Below are 15,505 nucleotides of genomic sequence, written 5' to 3' on the forward strand. Positions count from 1 at the left end.
TGTCAGCAAAAGCAAATTGGTGGTGATTCAATGTTGGAAAGCAATTAAGAGGAAGACTTTAAAGGGAGGTGAATATTTTTATAGGCTCTGTATGATCAAGGAAATGTCTTTTGTCGGTCTACAGCTGAAGAGTATACTTGAAGAATCCCCATAATATTAAAATATAGTTTACAATTTAACACCACAATAGTCTACATATGCTATTTTGCTGTACATGTAATGAAAATTTAGATTTTTATGACTAATCTTAAAGAATTTTTAATGATTGAAATCATTTTTGTTCGCTAATCAACTTCCAGCAACAGTCCTTTGTCAGAGCATTCTAAGCATTTTGAGATTAAACAAAAGGTTAACAAATGTCAAACGATTCAAAACAGAAGAGGGTAGGAGCCTGATAAAGAAACGAATCGCTGCTATACTTGAAATAACAATAGGTGAGAGAAAGTTATTAACTTTTGTAATAATTTATGGTCATTTTATGCCTGATTTGGCTTCATAAAACACTGATAAAACTCTAAACTTTATTCATTTTCATGTATTGACTGTCGTACAATTTAACTGATCAAACTCGAGCATTCATAAAGCATAAGTAAGAATAGAAATATGTATGTAAACAGCAGAAAAGCTCTTTATAATAATATAGTTGGATGACTGGTCAGGTGCTTATTGAGGAGTGTATTTTCAACATTAAGCACACTTGAGCGTGACCCCAATGTATCGGTATGAAGTCTCACTAAAGGGAGCAAATAAAGTTTAAAGTGCGTTATCTTCAGCAGGACTGATAGGGAGCACTTCTGCGGCCACTTGACCACCGCATTGCTCATATGTTTGTGGAAGTCAATGAGATCCACTCCTGTTAGTGCTTTCGTTTATATATTAGTCAGCAGCAGCTTGGCCACTATAAGCATCCATGTGTGTACAACTGCAGACTGAATTAGGCCAAGATGGGATTGGAAAGCTATCAGCGGCGCCAGTTTCTCAGTTTTTCTGGAGTCAGATTGTTGCTATAAGACAGAAAAAAATCTCCAAAATGCAAACACAGGAATTCTCAATCACCTCTAGGAACACGTCTGCTTTTAGGGCTTGGAAAGACTCTGAAATTCCAGTTAACCTCCGTAGGAAAGACGCTCTGCAAATATTATTAGTGTGTAGCCCCTGTTGCCAGGATTATGTCAACCATTTTCCTTCCATATGTTTCAGTCGTCCAAACTTTGGGATCTTGTAACTCCTCATAGCAGTAGCATAAATCTTCATTATGTGGAACATAATGTGCAGATTTTATTATATACTCAAAATTGGTATATTTCAGTGTTCTTCTACATGGAGAAATTCAGAATTGTGCACAATCTTCTGAATGTATAAAAATATTAATATGGCACAGATTGTTCCAAATCTAGAAATATACATTTTTGACCAATCTTTAAAATAAAAAAAATAAAAATTGCACAATTAAATAAATATTGCACAAATTCTTTTTAATGTGAAATATTTTTAGCAGTCTTCTGTCTGTAGAAAATATTCCCAAGAGTGTAGAAAATACACATTTTGCAGCCTTCTAAGTGTAGAAAATAACGATCTGGCACTGTGTTCTTGTGTATGTGATAATTATCAATTTTACATTCTACTAAATGTATAAACATATTTATATAGCGGAGATTCTTCTGAATGTAGAAATAATTATAATATTATATATATATATATATATATATATATATATATATTTGCACAGTGTTCTTACATATCAGTGGCTTCTCAATGTAAAAAATAAACATTTTGTACAATCTTCCAAATGTGGCAATAGGAATTTTGCACCATTGTTCATTATAAAAAAATGTAATATTGCCTAGCTTCTTCTAAGTGTAAAATATTAATTTTAACCAGACTTCTATATGTAGAATTAATTTTACAGTCTTCTAAATATTGCAACCTGTTCCTCTGTATATATGTAGAAAATATTGATATTTTCAGGATTATTCTCGAAGCAGAAAACATTGATATATCATAAACTTGCATTCTCTTATCCTTCTGGGAACATATTGATTTTTTATGGCATATAGGAGGTAATTAGAAACTTCAGTTAATCTAAATATGTATTATTTATATGTGTGAGTAGCCCTTGTTGCCAGGATTATGTCGAACATTTTCCTCCCTCATATTTCACTCAGCATTTGCCCAAACTTTGGGCTCAGGCTCTGATATATTCGCTAGTATGTGCCGAACAAATGGCGCCGCTGTGATATTTGTTTCCCACCCTTCGCCTGATATAGAATACGGACTCCTCTGGGAAAGAAATGATAAAACTATTGCAGCGCCGCGATGTGTGGACAGCTGTCAGGTGTGACTGCCTCCCAGGACGGCGAGCTCATTATCGTCTCATGAAACGGGGGATGAGGCTTCAGAACAGAGGAGTGCTAGCCACGCTGTATCTCATTTGCTTGTCTCTGCTGAAGTCCAAAACATTTCCCACCCCCTGGCAGCGCCACATAATTTGGAACTACACTCTGTGTGGTTGAGTCGATAGCTGAGTGATACTTTTGTTTTTTCTCTTGCTAAATATCCATCTGCTGTTCTGCCAGTGAGTTCATGCTGGCCTCTGCTTTACTCTCTTCTTTTTGTGGAGGCTGAAAGTTTATATAAAAATAGAATGAATTGCTGTGAAAGTAAGACACTCGTGTTTTCGTTGACAGTGTTTCGATCTGAATAAGTTCGAGGCAGCCCCCACTGAAGGCCTTCTGGTGACCAGAGCCTTGGATCTGCTGGAAAATGATACGTTCTGGGCTGGTTTTGTCTTTGAAAACCTGCAGGAAAACTCCAGCGACATCCCTCCTTACGTCAAGTACAAAATCCGCATGGACATCGATGAGGTGGAGCGAACCAACAAAATAAAAGAAAGGTGTGTGCCTCAGCTTAGCCTCTCTCTTTCATACTCTAAAGTCAATTAGAAAGCTACATGTGCTAACTGAAGAACTCTTGTCTTAGATTTTTCTTAGTGACTTTTTTCATGTAATAGCTATTAAAGAAACAGTTTGACATTTTGGGAAATATATTTGCTGTCTTGTAGACTAGAGAATTGATACTGTTTCTATGCTAAACATGCTAAAGCTAATAGATTCTTTAGCAGGAAGAAACGCATTGACTGAGTTGTTTGACTGTCTTGACTCGACCGTAATAAATATCTTTAGCTTTATGACTGAAAAGGTAATTAATGTACCGTTGTTATTTCTAGCTATCTATTTTTTAATGTTTTGCAAGTGTGTTTTCATTTTATGTTTAAATTCTCATTGAACATGACAAAAGCACTTTTTTAGTACAATACCTTTAGTATGTTTAATGAAACCTTGCCAAAATTTTACCTTTATCATTTATGAATATTTTCAGAGCTGCAGTCCATTTAAGGCATAAAGGGTGGAATGGAATTTAGTGTTGATTTTTTTCCCAGTATTCTGGAGTCTCATAACTTCAAGCGTCAACATTTCAGGAGTATAGCTACATTTACAAGTGTCACAATGTGCCTGTATTAGTGCTTTTGACCCACAAGGAATCCTGCCTAGAAGATGATCCTTAGGTTTGAATCAGACCTTTCATTTGCTAGAGCTAAGCAACCATCTATCACACATGATTTGACCCTCCAGTTGATACAGAAATGTTGAATTATCCCAAAACAAAAAACACCTTCAGCGTACTCATGCTTACAGTTTTACTGTTGAAACTGTGATACATCCCATAATATTGATGCTTAAAGTTAGCTAAACGAAAGCTATGACTCCTGGAGTGGATGTAAAATTGATTTGATCGCAGTTTTTAACTCATGTTTTTCAGCCCTACAAATTTAATACAAATCTCTGCTTCTTGAAATTATCAGGCTCAGAAATGATGGGAAAAAATCAGTGTGTTCATACTTTAAAGAGCCTAAAAATCTGAAAGTATTCATAATATGAAGGTATATTTTTGCATGGCTTTATTGAAGTTGCTGCAGTTACTGTAGATTTTTTAAAAAATATGTCTGAATCTGAAGAAGTCAGGTTGGAACTTTTTTATAGATTTGATTCATTTTACATGGGATGACTCAACCAGAATGTGAAGCATGTTTCCCATTTTGTCAGCAGTACTCCTGTAAGCCCAAACTTTAAAGATTTTCTTCATTCTGTTGACCACAGCGTCGGGCCTTTTGAAATCTTTTAAAGTTTACTGTTGGTCTATACGACCTCTAAAACACTTGTGCTACCCTGCCTGTATTTCTGACCGCTGTGGCTGTAGTTTACTTGCCCTTTGCTAAGACACATCATGGTCTGTCTTCTTTTTAATAAGGTTATGGTCTCCCGGAGCCCGAGACAACTCCGCTAGCGACCTGCGCTATATATGGGGCGGCTTTGCCTACCTGCAAGATATGATGGATCATGGCATTATACGAGCGCAAACGTCCAAGACCCAACCACTCGGTGTTTTTGCCCAACAAATGCCGTATCCGTGCTACGTGGACGACGTGTGAGTACAAAAGCTATTCTCTCTGTGATTAGAGGAAGAGGAAGAGGGTATTGCAGCAATACATTTGTGTTCTCTCCGGGGAGTTGCCACTCTCTGCCACCACATCCTAGAGTTATGGTCTTATCAGTCACTTTGGCCCTCCAGATTTCCCTGCGGAGGGATGTTTCCTCCTATTTGTCTAACTTACCCCTTTCTTTAATATCCCATGCTCTGACAGAAGAAAAGGCTAAGATAAGGGACTCTCTTAATAATGTCATTGTTAAAAGTAAATAATACGTGTCCAAAATATTCAGGGACAGAGAGGAAGTGAGTGAAAGGGAGCAGAGACTATTGATTTTAGTCAAACCACAGGAAATTCCTGAATTATTTACTACTTAGAGTCCCTTCCCTCCTTGTGTTTCCTTCTCAACCAAGCGAGCTCCATGCGCCGATTGATAGCGCCGCTGCAGCATCTGCGTTGTATCCATCGATAGCGCCGGCTTCTATCATGTTGGATCGTTCACCTTGGGACGCCAGTGATGTGGTATCGCGCCGAGTCTTTCCGCAGCCAAGATTTCCTCAGAGTCAGGGAAATTACTCCCATCCACACGGCGTTATGATCTCCATTAATAAAGGGAAAAGCCCAGTGATGCCATCAAGAGAAAAGATAATTACCAGGGAGGTTTAGGTCCAACAACACAATACACATCCAGCCTTTCAGGAGACACAAAATCTTCACAACCCATGGGAAAAATGTAGAGATGAGGGATGTAATTTTAAAATATTATTTGCTTTGGATTTACAGTGAATCAGCCTTCAGGGCAGGTGGTTGGATCAACGTATTTAAAGAGGCCACAGCATAAAGAAGCGTGAAAATCCTGACTATAAATGCATTTACGTTAGTGCTGTTGTTGAGTTTTGACTTGGAAGTCTCGTCTTTATTGATCTGGTTTTCATCCTTTTCGGTCTCTGTTTATCACTATTAAGTTATTTTTTTTCTATTCACACTGTGGTTCGAAGATTAAATGCAGTTTGACTGTATAGCACGCTATTTTGTTGCAGCTTCAGTGAACTTTAGAACACATAATTCGCATTTGTTTTAACTGCCTTAGTGGGTGCCCTCGGTTCAGCGTGCCAGACAACAAGATAGTTTCTGCTAATTGGAGTGGAGCTGAACTAAATGCTGCGCCCAATGGAGATCTGAAAGCAGCGGTGCCATTTTAATTTCACAAAAATACAAAGTAATCCTTCCAATTCATTACAGAATACACACGCAGCAGATTTAAAAAGACTGGCATCGTCACCAGTTTCACCAATTTTTTTTTTTTAGTTTTACTATTATTGTTTTATATTTGCACATATTTGCTGCCATTTACGATAAATTGGACAGTCATGGTGTGGTTTATTTCCTGGCCTCATTGCTTCAGCGCACATCTCTGTAAAACAAAAGATTCATAAACGCTGATGATAAATATGAGCCGTGAAGCTCTGCAATACTCTGAGCCCCACCACCATTTACTCTTTCTCCTTCTGAGACATTTGGGCGTTTCTATAAATGATTAATAATTGAAAAATGCTTTTTCGTTCATAAATAATTGAGGGTGAAATCACACAAAGAAAGATGCGCTGAAACACAGAGAGGCAGCGACGGAGGGAAAGAACTTTGGTGATAATTATTTTCATCTGAGTGTCGCCGAGCAAAAGGAGAGGACATTCAGACTGACATGTTTGTGCTGCAGTTTTTCTTAAAATAAAAAACACCAACATTTAGAGATGTTTGCATATAGTGTTAAAGATTTGATGTATGTGCAGCTTATGGAGAGGAAAAAGTATGTCTTCGTCAGAATTTCTTTATTTTCACCGCACATTGTGTTTTGACAGAAGCTCAGTCTATTGCAGCCCACTCCATCATTCACTTCTGTTATCACTTTCTTATCTTTGCTCCTTTCCTTTTCAATCGCACGTAAACAATATTTCTACTTTGCTGATAAACTTCAGCTAACAAGCCGCCATTATCTGTACTGACCCCGGCACTCATCAGAGCTCTCCTTCGAAATAATTTCCTTTTTTGTGTTTCTCATTTCCTCCTCAAAGCTCTTGCCAGTAGTGCACCCGGTGAACTAGCAGCAATCCGGGCTCCTCCAACCACAGCTGACCTCACTGGCATTTTGAACTCGAGATAACCAAACCGCATAAGCTCCCACTGTCTTCATATTCACACTGTGCACAGGCCTGCGATGACAGTGTGGGATAAAACTTGACCCCCGCGGGGCCCGATAGCACATAAACCAGTTCTTTATCACCGGCCTCTATGCCATTGCATGCTCTCGAATCAGAGGCATGCCTTGTTTGGATCCTGAGGCTGTGCTCCCCATCAATAGGTCCTTCACATCCGCATTGGGCTTGATGTTGGGCTATACAGGCCTGCAGCGGCGGACGTGAGGAATATTCCAGTTCAGGGTGTGCCTTTGTCCATCTGCAGGAGCTAATTAAACTAATCTGCAAACTCGTACTACTCAGAGTAGCATTATTACAACATCAGAAGCTCCTAACTAGCAAGAAATCAGCTGTTGATGCTTTATTTTATGTCTGAAGTGCTTCTGCTGTCTTAGTGACATCTGAAAATAGTCCTTGCATGACTGTATTAAAAGAACTCTTTGTAGCCACGGTTCAAAAAGGGGGCTTTTAATACTTTATGCTGTAATTTCAGCCTCCAAGAGTGGTTTCTCCCTGCTTACAGGGGCCAGAGATTCATTTATTAATAATAACTCGCATAATAAATTCACACACCGGGACACTCGGCTTTTTTATCTGTGTGAATGGTCACTATTGATATGCTAAATGGTCAGAATGCAAAGCCAGACTGTGTTGCAATAGGAATTGTGCTTTATGTGTTTCTATATAGCTGATCCTGTTTAATTCCTTGTAGCATCAGATTGAGGCCCAGTAGCACTTTCTGCTTGCTGTCCAAGCAGTTAAAGGACATAAATATAGCATTAATATCTCAGCAAATAGCTATGAGATAAGATAAGATTGGAAAAGATAATCCTTTATTAATCCTGCAGCAGGGAAATTTGCAGTTTTACAGCAGCAAAGAGGAGAAATGTAGGGACATGAATATAAATATATAAATAAGTAAGAAATATACATGTCTATACAATAGAATAATACACACTGTAACGGTGATAATAAGTGGAACAGGCAGTGCTTGCATATAGTGAGTTCTTTTACGCTTAGAAAAATATTCTAATATTGTAGCTCAGATCCTTTCACATGAAGAAAATAGATTTTTTTTCACATTGTTCTGTAAATAATGGATATCATACAGATTCTTCTTTATGTAGAAAGTATAACTGTTGCAAAGACTCCTACAAATCTCGAAAATATTGATGCTGCACAGAATCTATTATATAGAAAATAATTTTGCACGCACTTCTTCTTAATGTAAAAAAGATTCATTTTGCAGTGTCTTAGAAATGTAGAAAGTATTACATATAGCACCTTCTATGCTATGTTTCACATATTTATATTGTGCAGTCTGCAAAATCTAGAAAACAATATTGTTCCTCAGTTGTGCAGACACTTTTATATGTAGAAAATGTTACTATTGCAGTCTTCTAAATGTAGAAAGTATTGATGTTGCACAGGTTATATCATACTGAAAATACAGATACACACATTATTCTAAGTAGAAAAAAATAACTCTGCCTAGATTTTTCTATATGTAAAAACTATCTTTTTTTTTTTACGGTTCATGCTGATATTGCAGATTCTCCCTCCATATATAGAAAATACTGATATTTTCCAGATTATTCTGTAAGCAGAAAATAAAGGTATTGGCAACTTTTTTTCTGTCTGTCAAAAATATTTCTATAGCACAGTGTGCTAAATATCAAAAACATGGATATTGCACAGGGTTCTTCTACACATGGAAAGTACTGATATTGCACCTTTTTTTAAAAATATGTAGAAAATATAAAGAGTGAAATGTGTCGCTTTTTCTGTCTAAGATATAATGGCATCCTTCGCAGAAAATGAAGTTACCCTCCCTGTCGAAACTTCTCTTTTTTCTGTTTTTTTTGCAGCAATTTATGGCGGTTTAGTTCATATTAGTGCATGTGAATCCCTCCCTTTGAAACTGTTGCCCCCTCACATACTTAGAAACAGACCAGAAGTGATTTCCTACACCACACTGGGAAAATTAAAGGGCTGTTCAGTGTTTAGCTAGTGCCCCCAAAACACACAAATGTTAAAATTCAGTATTCTACTCAAGTTACTTCTCTAATTTCCGTGCACTTGATTTCAGCTCGGGATGATAGTGTCTGTTAAGCTCCAGTCTTTGCGTGTCTGTTTCCAGACATGGGTCTGCTCCGGTCTGTGCACAGTTCCCAGCGGAAAAAATAACATTACTCAAATTGAACACAACTCTTAATGGCCAGTTTGTTTATTTTCCAATGCTAACATGGAGTTATGGTTGTGGCTGGATTATGTTTTGGTGCCTCACATGTAAACGAAGGTGTGGAGAGGGCAGAGTTGTAGCTGCTGTAGTTGCTGCTGTGCTGGCGGCAGTCAGAGGTTCTGAATGTTGCATCCAGAAATCAGTCATTTTATTTCTGTAAAAACCTTTAAAACCTGTTGGCTGCGTTCATTTTATCCTTGAGAAAATACTCTTTGTTCTGTATTGATATAATGTTACCGCAGTAACTTTCTAAAATGTGGTGAATTTAACTTTTCATCATTGCAAACCTTTCTTTGAGCTCTTTCAAATGAACTGCCCTGATATTACTTGTAAATTAGTGCCATATAAATAAAATGGAACTGAATTAGATGCCTAAACACTGTCATCCAAACCAATCAAAACTTGAAGTAAATAGTAGTCATGGTGAATAGAAAAAGAGATTAATTTGAATGACATCCAAAAGATTTTATTCCATGCCTAATTGAAAAATAGCAGAGCAGATTTAGATGAAAAACTTCACCTTTATTGAAATTTATTGAAAATATCTAAGTGTTCAGACCCTTTACTGTCAAACTCTTAAATAAACCAAACCCTGAAGTCAGAGAAACTCTCTGTGGACCTTTGTGATGAAACTGTGGCAAGAAGTAGATCAGATAAAGGATAGAAAACAATTTCTTGTTCCCAGGAGCACTGTGGCCTCAATAATTGGGACATGTTTTGAACCACCCGGACTTCTCCTGAGCAAGAAGGGTCTTAGTCAAGAACCCAGTGGTTTGGGCTTCAGAAGTCAGACATCTCCTATGACCTTCTCAGCGCTTCTTTCTGGCTAGAAAGATGACATCATTATGAATTTGCAAACACGTATCTCTGAGAGCAGGAGGAACATGATTGTGTGGTCTGGTAAGCTCAAACTGAACTCTTGGTGCAGTAGTCTGACTAGTAATCCTGACTCGTATCACACTTGTGTTGAAGTAGCAGATACAAATGCAAAATTGTGCATGGAGAAAATCAGTTACAAAGTCCATGTAAGCTGAGATGACACTATGGTACCTAGGGCTGCAGCTATTGAGTATTCTGGTGTTTGATCGAGTAATCGGATTCCTAGCTTGGCATGCATATTACAGCATCAAAAGTGGAAGTGAGCGCTGTGCAGCAGAAATAATTTCCTGACGGAAGACGGACGGACATCTGTGAAAACTCAAAGCCATAGAAGCCTAACATGTATTTAGTTGATGATGCAAAAATTGCAGAAATATTTAATGTTTGGTCCTTTTAAACTGCTGCTACTGCAGCTGATAGAACACAAATGAGAAAAATTATTAATTTATTTATTCATTACAGAGAATATTAAATCACAACATTAGTTTCTCTTTGATTTGGTTACAAACCAACACCTCATTTCAAATGAAATGTGTTAAAGCTGTAGCTGTCCAAATACTTTGTCCAGCAGACGTCCTAATGCTACCTGAAGATCAATTAATAATTTGACTCACTTTGATGTTTAAAGAATATATGTAAAAGATCTTTTTCTAGAGTGAACCACAGTTTCTCACCAATCTCACGTTCTTCCTTTGCAGTTATTATTAATGTTTAAATCCTCACGCTTATCAGTTTTCACGTCTTTTTCTCCCTCTAAATCTGCTGCTGATTTGTGAAGTTGCATTTAAAATCTCCATGGAGTAAGTAGAAAGTATAATGCAATTTTCCTTTATTTTGTCGACTGGATCTTGCTGTTAGATAAAAATTGAGACGCCGCATGAAATATGGCATCTAAAGTAGTCTTTGTGCCAGGACCACATACAGGCACGCATTTCTCCTTGTGAAATAATTTGTAGCAGCAATAAAATAATCCACATTTGAAAAATAAACCCTGTTCCTTTCAATGAATTGTTCATTCCTTCCCAGCCGAGGAACTCAATAGTATATTTGCTCAAAATGGAAGCTTTTTTTCTTTCTCTTTTAGCATCCAACCCTTCGGGGAGGCTGTGCTGCTTTACTATCTCTCGATTTACCGAGGAAAAGAAACTCCCAGCTTTCCTAAATTTAGGTCAGCCTGCCAATGTAAGTGGAGCCCGTAACACAGATCTGCCTGGAGTTCTATTACTTAAGCACCTTTGATCGATCAGCGAATGTATAATTCAAGAGCATCTGGTGGCAAGGTTGTCGGTGTCAGACACGGTGTGCATGACTGATCTCTTCCCCTCTGGTGCTGGAAGTCGCAGAAGGAGTTAACTCACACCGGCTGTCAGCTGTTGCAGAGATGCTGGGGTGGAATCGGAAGCAGATAATAGCAGAATTAGTATTCATCTTGATGGTACACGCCACTGCTTACCTCCCCAGGAAAACACACTAATGTATCCATGAGCTGTTTGTTGCGGCGCATTGATCTTGGGCCTCTTCAAGTGTGATCTTCCGGGTTCAAAGATCTTATTTGTGCGATCTTGTGTGGCATTTTCGGATTTAGTCGCTCTGCGTGTGAACTTTTAGAAACTCCGTGTCAACCAATCCCTCCCTGCGGCTTTCTAGGCCTCGTTTGAAAAGCGATCCATCCCGTGTGAGCTCTCATTCAGCTTCTCCTGTAACCCAGAGTTTCTCTTTCCTGTGCCGATTCAGAATTAAACAGAAAATTAATGCACTTGAAATGCTGTTTTGCCTTTTTAGCTTTTCATACATCAAATTACATCAGAAGCCGCCGTGGTAATCTATTAAATAAAAAGAGGGCAAGTGAATACTTTCTGAAGGATGATTATAGTGAAATAATTTCCCTTTTTTTTTTTTTTTTAAAGGAATGTGAATAAGACCAGAGAAACGACAAATAACTGGGGAAAAATGCAGAGCTAACTATCAATTAAGGAAAGTAGATGTTTAAGTGAACTATTGCACTTGGCAGGGATTCAAACAGGCTTTAAAAATAACTTGTCCACAATTATAGGGGGAATTCATTTCATGCAAATGTACTGGAAGCATGTTTTGATCAATTGTTCGTGTTAAATTGCTTGAAAGAGGAGCTTTGTCCTTCCAATTACTTCAGAGTTGCTTTGTGCTTCATCTGTTCATCTGTACGAGGCGTTGCTTTGCTTGCATTATACCGCCGGTGTTTATAGAATGCAGGCTTATGTGATACATAGAATCTATGCTTTGTCACAAGGTATTTGATGTCTCTCCTTCACTGTCTAATAAAGCAAAGGAAGCACTTTATTATATTGGCGGTGGGGAAGATATTGACATGGCATTTTGGTGGCATTATGAAGCCGGTTTAATATCGCCTTATTGTGTTGTAACAGCATCAAATCATACATCATCTCTGGCACGAGGTGAAGCACTAAACGCTCAATTGCGCTGATGCGCCGAGTTTACAAAGGTTAGCTCAGCGTAAAAATGATAACACCTCAAAGGCAGCTGTGAATGCAGCTCAGGTTGTCTACGTTGTCCCTGGTGGTTTGAACAGTTCCTGTGTCTGCAAAAGAGTTCCCTTTTACTAAACAAACATCAAAGCCTTTATAATCAGGCATGTGAATACAACTTTTATCAGTTTATTTTGATCTTCAACAAGTACATTTTCTTCCATTGTAGGGTCAATTATCATATTATGATGGAGTGCTTAGAAATTAGTTTTCAAGGTTTTTATTAAGTATCCAGTATCTGTATACTGTTTATGTTGGCTGACATTATCGCCATGTCACAGATATGTTGGTATCACCATATGTGCTGTGTGGTATGAAAACTTTAGATTTAGAAATAGTGGCATCACAGTTTATCCAGCAGAGCACCTCACTTCTGTACAATAGGGTAATTCCATGACAAATCAGTAGCTGCCTCCCATCTGACCTCCTAAGAATGATACGTTTTACCATCATGCTATGAATATTTTCTGTTACAGGCCCTAGAAGTACAGAGTAATGGGTTAGAATTGCCTGTTATGCATTTCTGAGCCTCATAACTTCATCAGAACAGCAGATCAACACATTCAGAAAATGATTTTGTCACAGAGTGAATCATGTCTAGAAGAGAATCCTGGTAAAAATGATCCTTTCATTATGTGTCATTTGTTCTGACCAACCACCATTTAACACATGCTGATATATGAGCCTTCAAAGTTTAAACAAAGTATGTTTTTTAAAGCTTTTACTGATTTTAGATAAACACATCCAGGATACCAATGAGTGTTTCCATGACTCTGTGTCATAGACTCCAAAAGGCTGCAATTTGGCTGTTGAAACTATGATCCATCCCATATTTTGATGGTCAAAGTTGACTGAACGAAAAGCAGATTTGGTGTTTAGATTGGGACACCTGAAATGCAGTTAATACCATAACCCAAATGTGTTTTTCATCCCTTTAAAAATTATTTAAAAATCTCTCTCCTGTACTTATGAAGTTATGAAAAAGTAATGCAAAATGTCAACTTGCCTCTATGTACTTCAAGGTCCTGTAACTCTGAAAATATTCCTAGTATGAAGGACAAACTTGGCACAGCTTCATTAAATACATGCATTTTTGTCTTTCACAAAACCAGTGAACTGATTCTGAGGGGAGCAGTTGGGAACTTTTTTCAGATGTAGTTGACGTTACATGGAATGACCCAATACTCTTAGTGCTGTCTGCAGCACATGTAGCAGAGCAAGTATCACAGCTTATGAGATGGCGGTGTGGAGTCAAATGGTGTCTTCACAATGATTTGCCCATTAGTTTGTTAAAGACATTGCTGGAAGAGTAAAAAACAATGACCCTATCCCTGTCCTTTCGACAACCACACTCATCTGACAGTATCCCCCTCCATCTTACACCTCCTTTGTGAACCGTTCTGATCTTTTTGACTGCTTTCCTCTGTGACCAGCTTCATACAGAGCATTGGAACCATGCTCCCCATGTTCCTGGTGCTGGCCTTCATGTACACTGTGAGCATGACTATCAAGAGTCTGGTGCTGGAGAAAGAACTTCGGCTCAAGGAGGTGCTTCGTGCCGTTGGCTTTCAAAACGGTGCCCTTTGGTCCGCGAGGTTTGCAGAGAACATTGTCCTGCTCACGATTCCCTGTGCGCTCATAAGTGTCATGGTTAAGGTCAGTAGAAAGCTCGCTGAATGTGAAGTATCAAAACACAAAGCATACAATATGAAGGTAATGCATAAAGAGCCTTTTAGACCTTGATGCTGAAGTGTTGAAAAATTCACCAAATGGAATATATTGAAAAGTCACTTACGTTTGCGTATATAATTATCTCTGTATGCAAAAAAGTGCTTTATATTTCTATTTTTTGGAATAAAAATGCATTAGTTTGTATCCTTTTCTTTATTGGTGTTTTTTACATATTTGTAGCCTTGAGTATGAAGCAACTTTTGCTTAAGTTCTGAAGCTATTTAAATTTAAGAGCTAGCTTTAGCCTTAATTTTAATTACTTCTCATCAATGCAGCAAGAGAATAAGAACCTGTCAAAATTAATTCAAACAAGTCGTCTTTATAGTCATCTAGGTCATGTTAGAGTTGTTTATGCTTTGTGTTTTGGTATTGTTGGTGTCCTTAATCATATCCGGTTACCGAGCACACAATCAAATCATTATCCATGATTCTTCAAATCAGCCTTTTCGGGCTAATTAATTGAGCATGTGACCAAAACTGCAGTTTCTTCAAATTAAAATCACACTTGCAGTATTTTGTTTTATTTCATGTAATTGCAGGATGTAATCATAATTGCTTCTATTTATGCAATTTGCCGAGTGAATGTTTGGTATTGTATATTTCAATGATTGCAGTGGAAATTAATCATCTTTTACCACTGGAACGCTGTACACTGTTTTACATGATACTAAATGTAATTAGTTGGTTCATAACCATAAGTGTGGGGGAACTAGTTGTGTCGCAAAGGCTTCATGTTCAAAGAGGGGCCCTGCATTGTGGGCTAAAATACCTCTTGAAATTCTGAAATTTATGGGGGGGTGTTTGTTTTTGCATTTAATTAAATACTGTTCTGGCACAACTTGGCACAATTAGATGAATATTCAGCCTGTATTTTGCCCAGTCTTACTAAAACAAAGTGAAGAAAGAAGTAAGAAGAATACATTTTCTGACATGCAAATCTTTCGTCTTGTGGCTTATCAGTTAAAATATTTTTATTCCGGTAAAATATACACAACAATTAAGCAATAATTCGTTAACATCTCTAGCGACCCAAGACGGTGGTTACCCGAACTACAGAAAGTTAATGTTGACCAGCGGATACCATTGTGGGGGTTTAGCTAACAACGGGCACCATGACAAAGTCTTCTGTGCCGATTAATGGCTGGCACGCAGAGTTTAAAAGACAAGCTTTAGCCAACAAAGGCTGGGGTCCTTTTGTTAAATAGCTAAAGTCACAAAATATGGTTACAAAATATTCTTTTAGCATATAGATGAATGTCCCTTGTACTTTGGTCAGTATTGATTGATAACAGCACTATCAGTGAAGAAGATTGTATAAATATATGTAATATACTGTGTGTGTGTGTGTGTGTGTGTGTGTGTGTGTGTGTGTGTGTGTGTGTGTGTAAAAATATCAGCTGATATATCAACATTGGCCCTAAAAAATCCAGCATTGGCAGAACTCCAG

The 15,505-nt window shown here is 37.9% G+C and overlaps 1 protein-coding gene across 1 annotated transcript in view; it reads left to right on the forward strand.

The window, feature by feature from the left end:
- LOC110956887 (phospholipid-transporting ATPase ABCA1-like) overlaps window positions 1-15,505 on the forward strand; it is a 218,153-nt gene that overhangs the window by 43,956 nt on the left and 158,692 nt on the right. Inside the window, exons 13-15 of the mRNA XM_022202644.2 lie at window positions 2,688-2,893; window positions 4,309-4,485; window positions 13,761-13,983. Coding sequence (XP_022058336.2) covers window positions 2,688-2,893; window positions 4,309-4,485; window positions 13,761-13,983 — 606 coding nt within the window. The remainder of the gene's footprint in view (window positions 1-2,687; window positions 2,894-4,308; window positions 4,486-13,760; window positions 13,984-15,505) is intronic.

This window comes from Acanthochromis polyacanthus, chromosome 23 (assembly GCF_021347895.1).
Source record: "Acanthochromis polyacanthus isolate Apoly-LR-REF ecotype Palm Island chromosome 23, KAUST_Apoly_ChrSc, whole genome shotgun sequence".
Lineage (NCBI taxonomy): Eukaryota > Metazoa > Chordata > Actinopteri > Pomacentridae > Acanthochromis > Acanthochromis polyacanthus.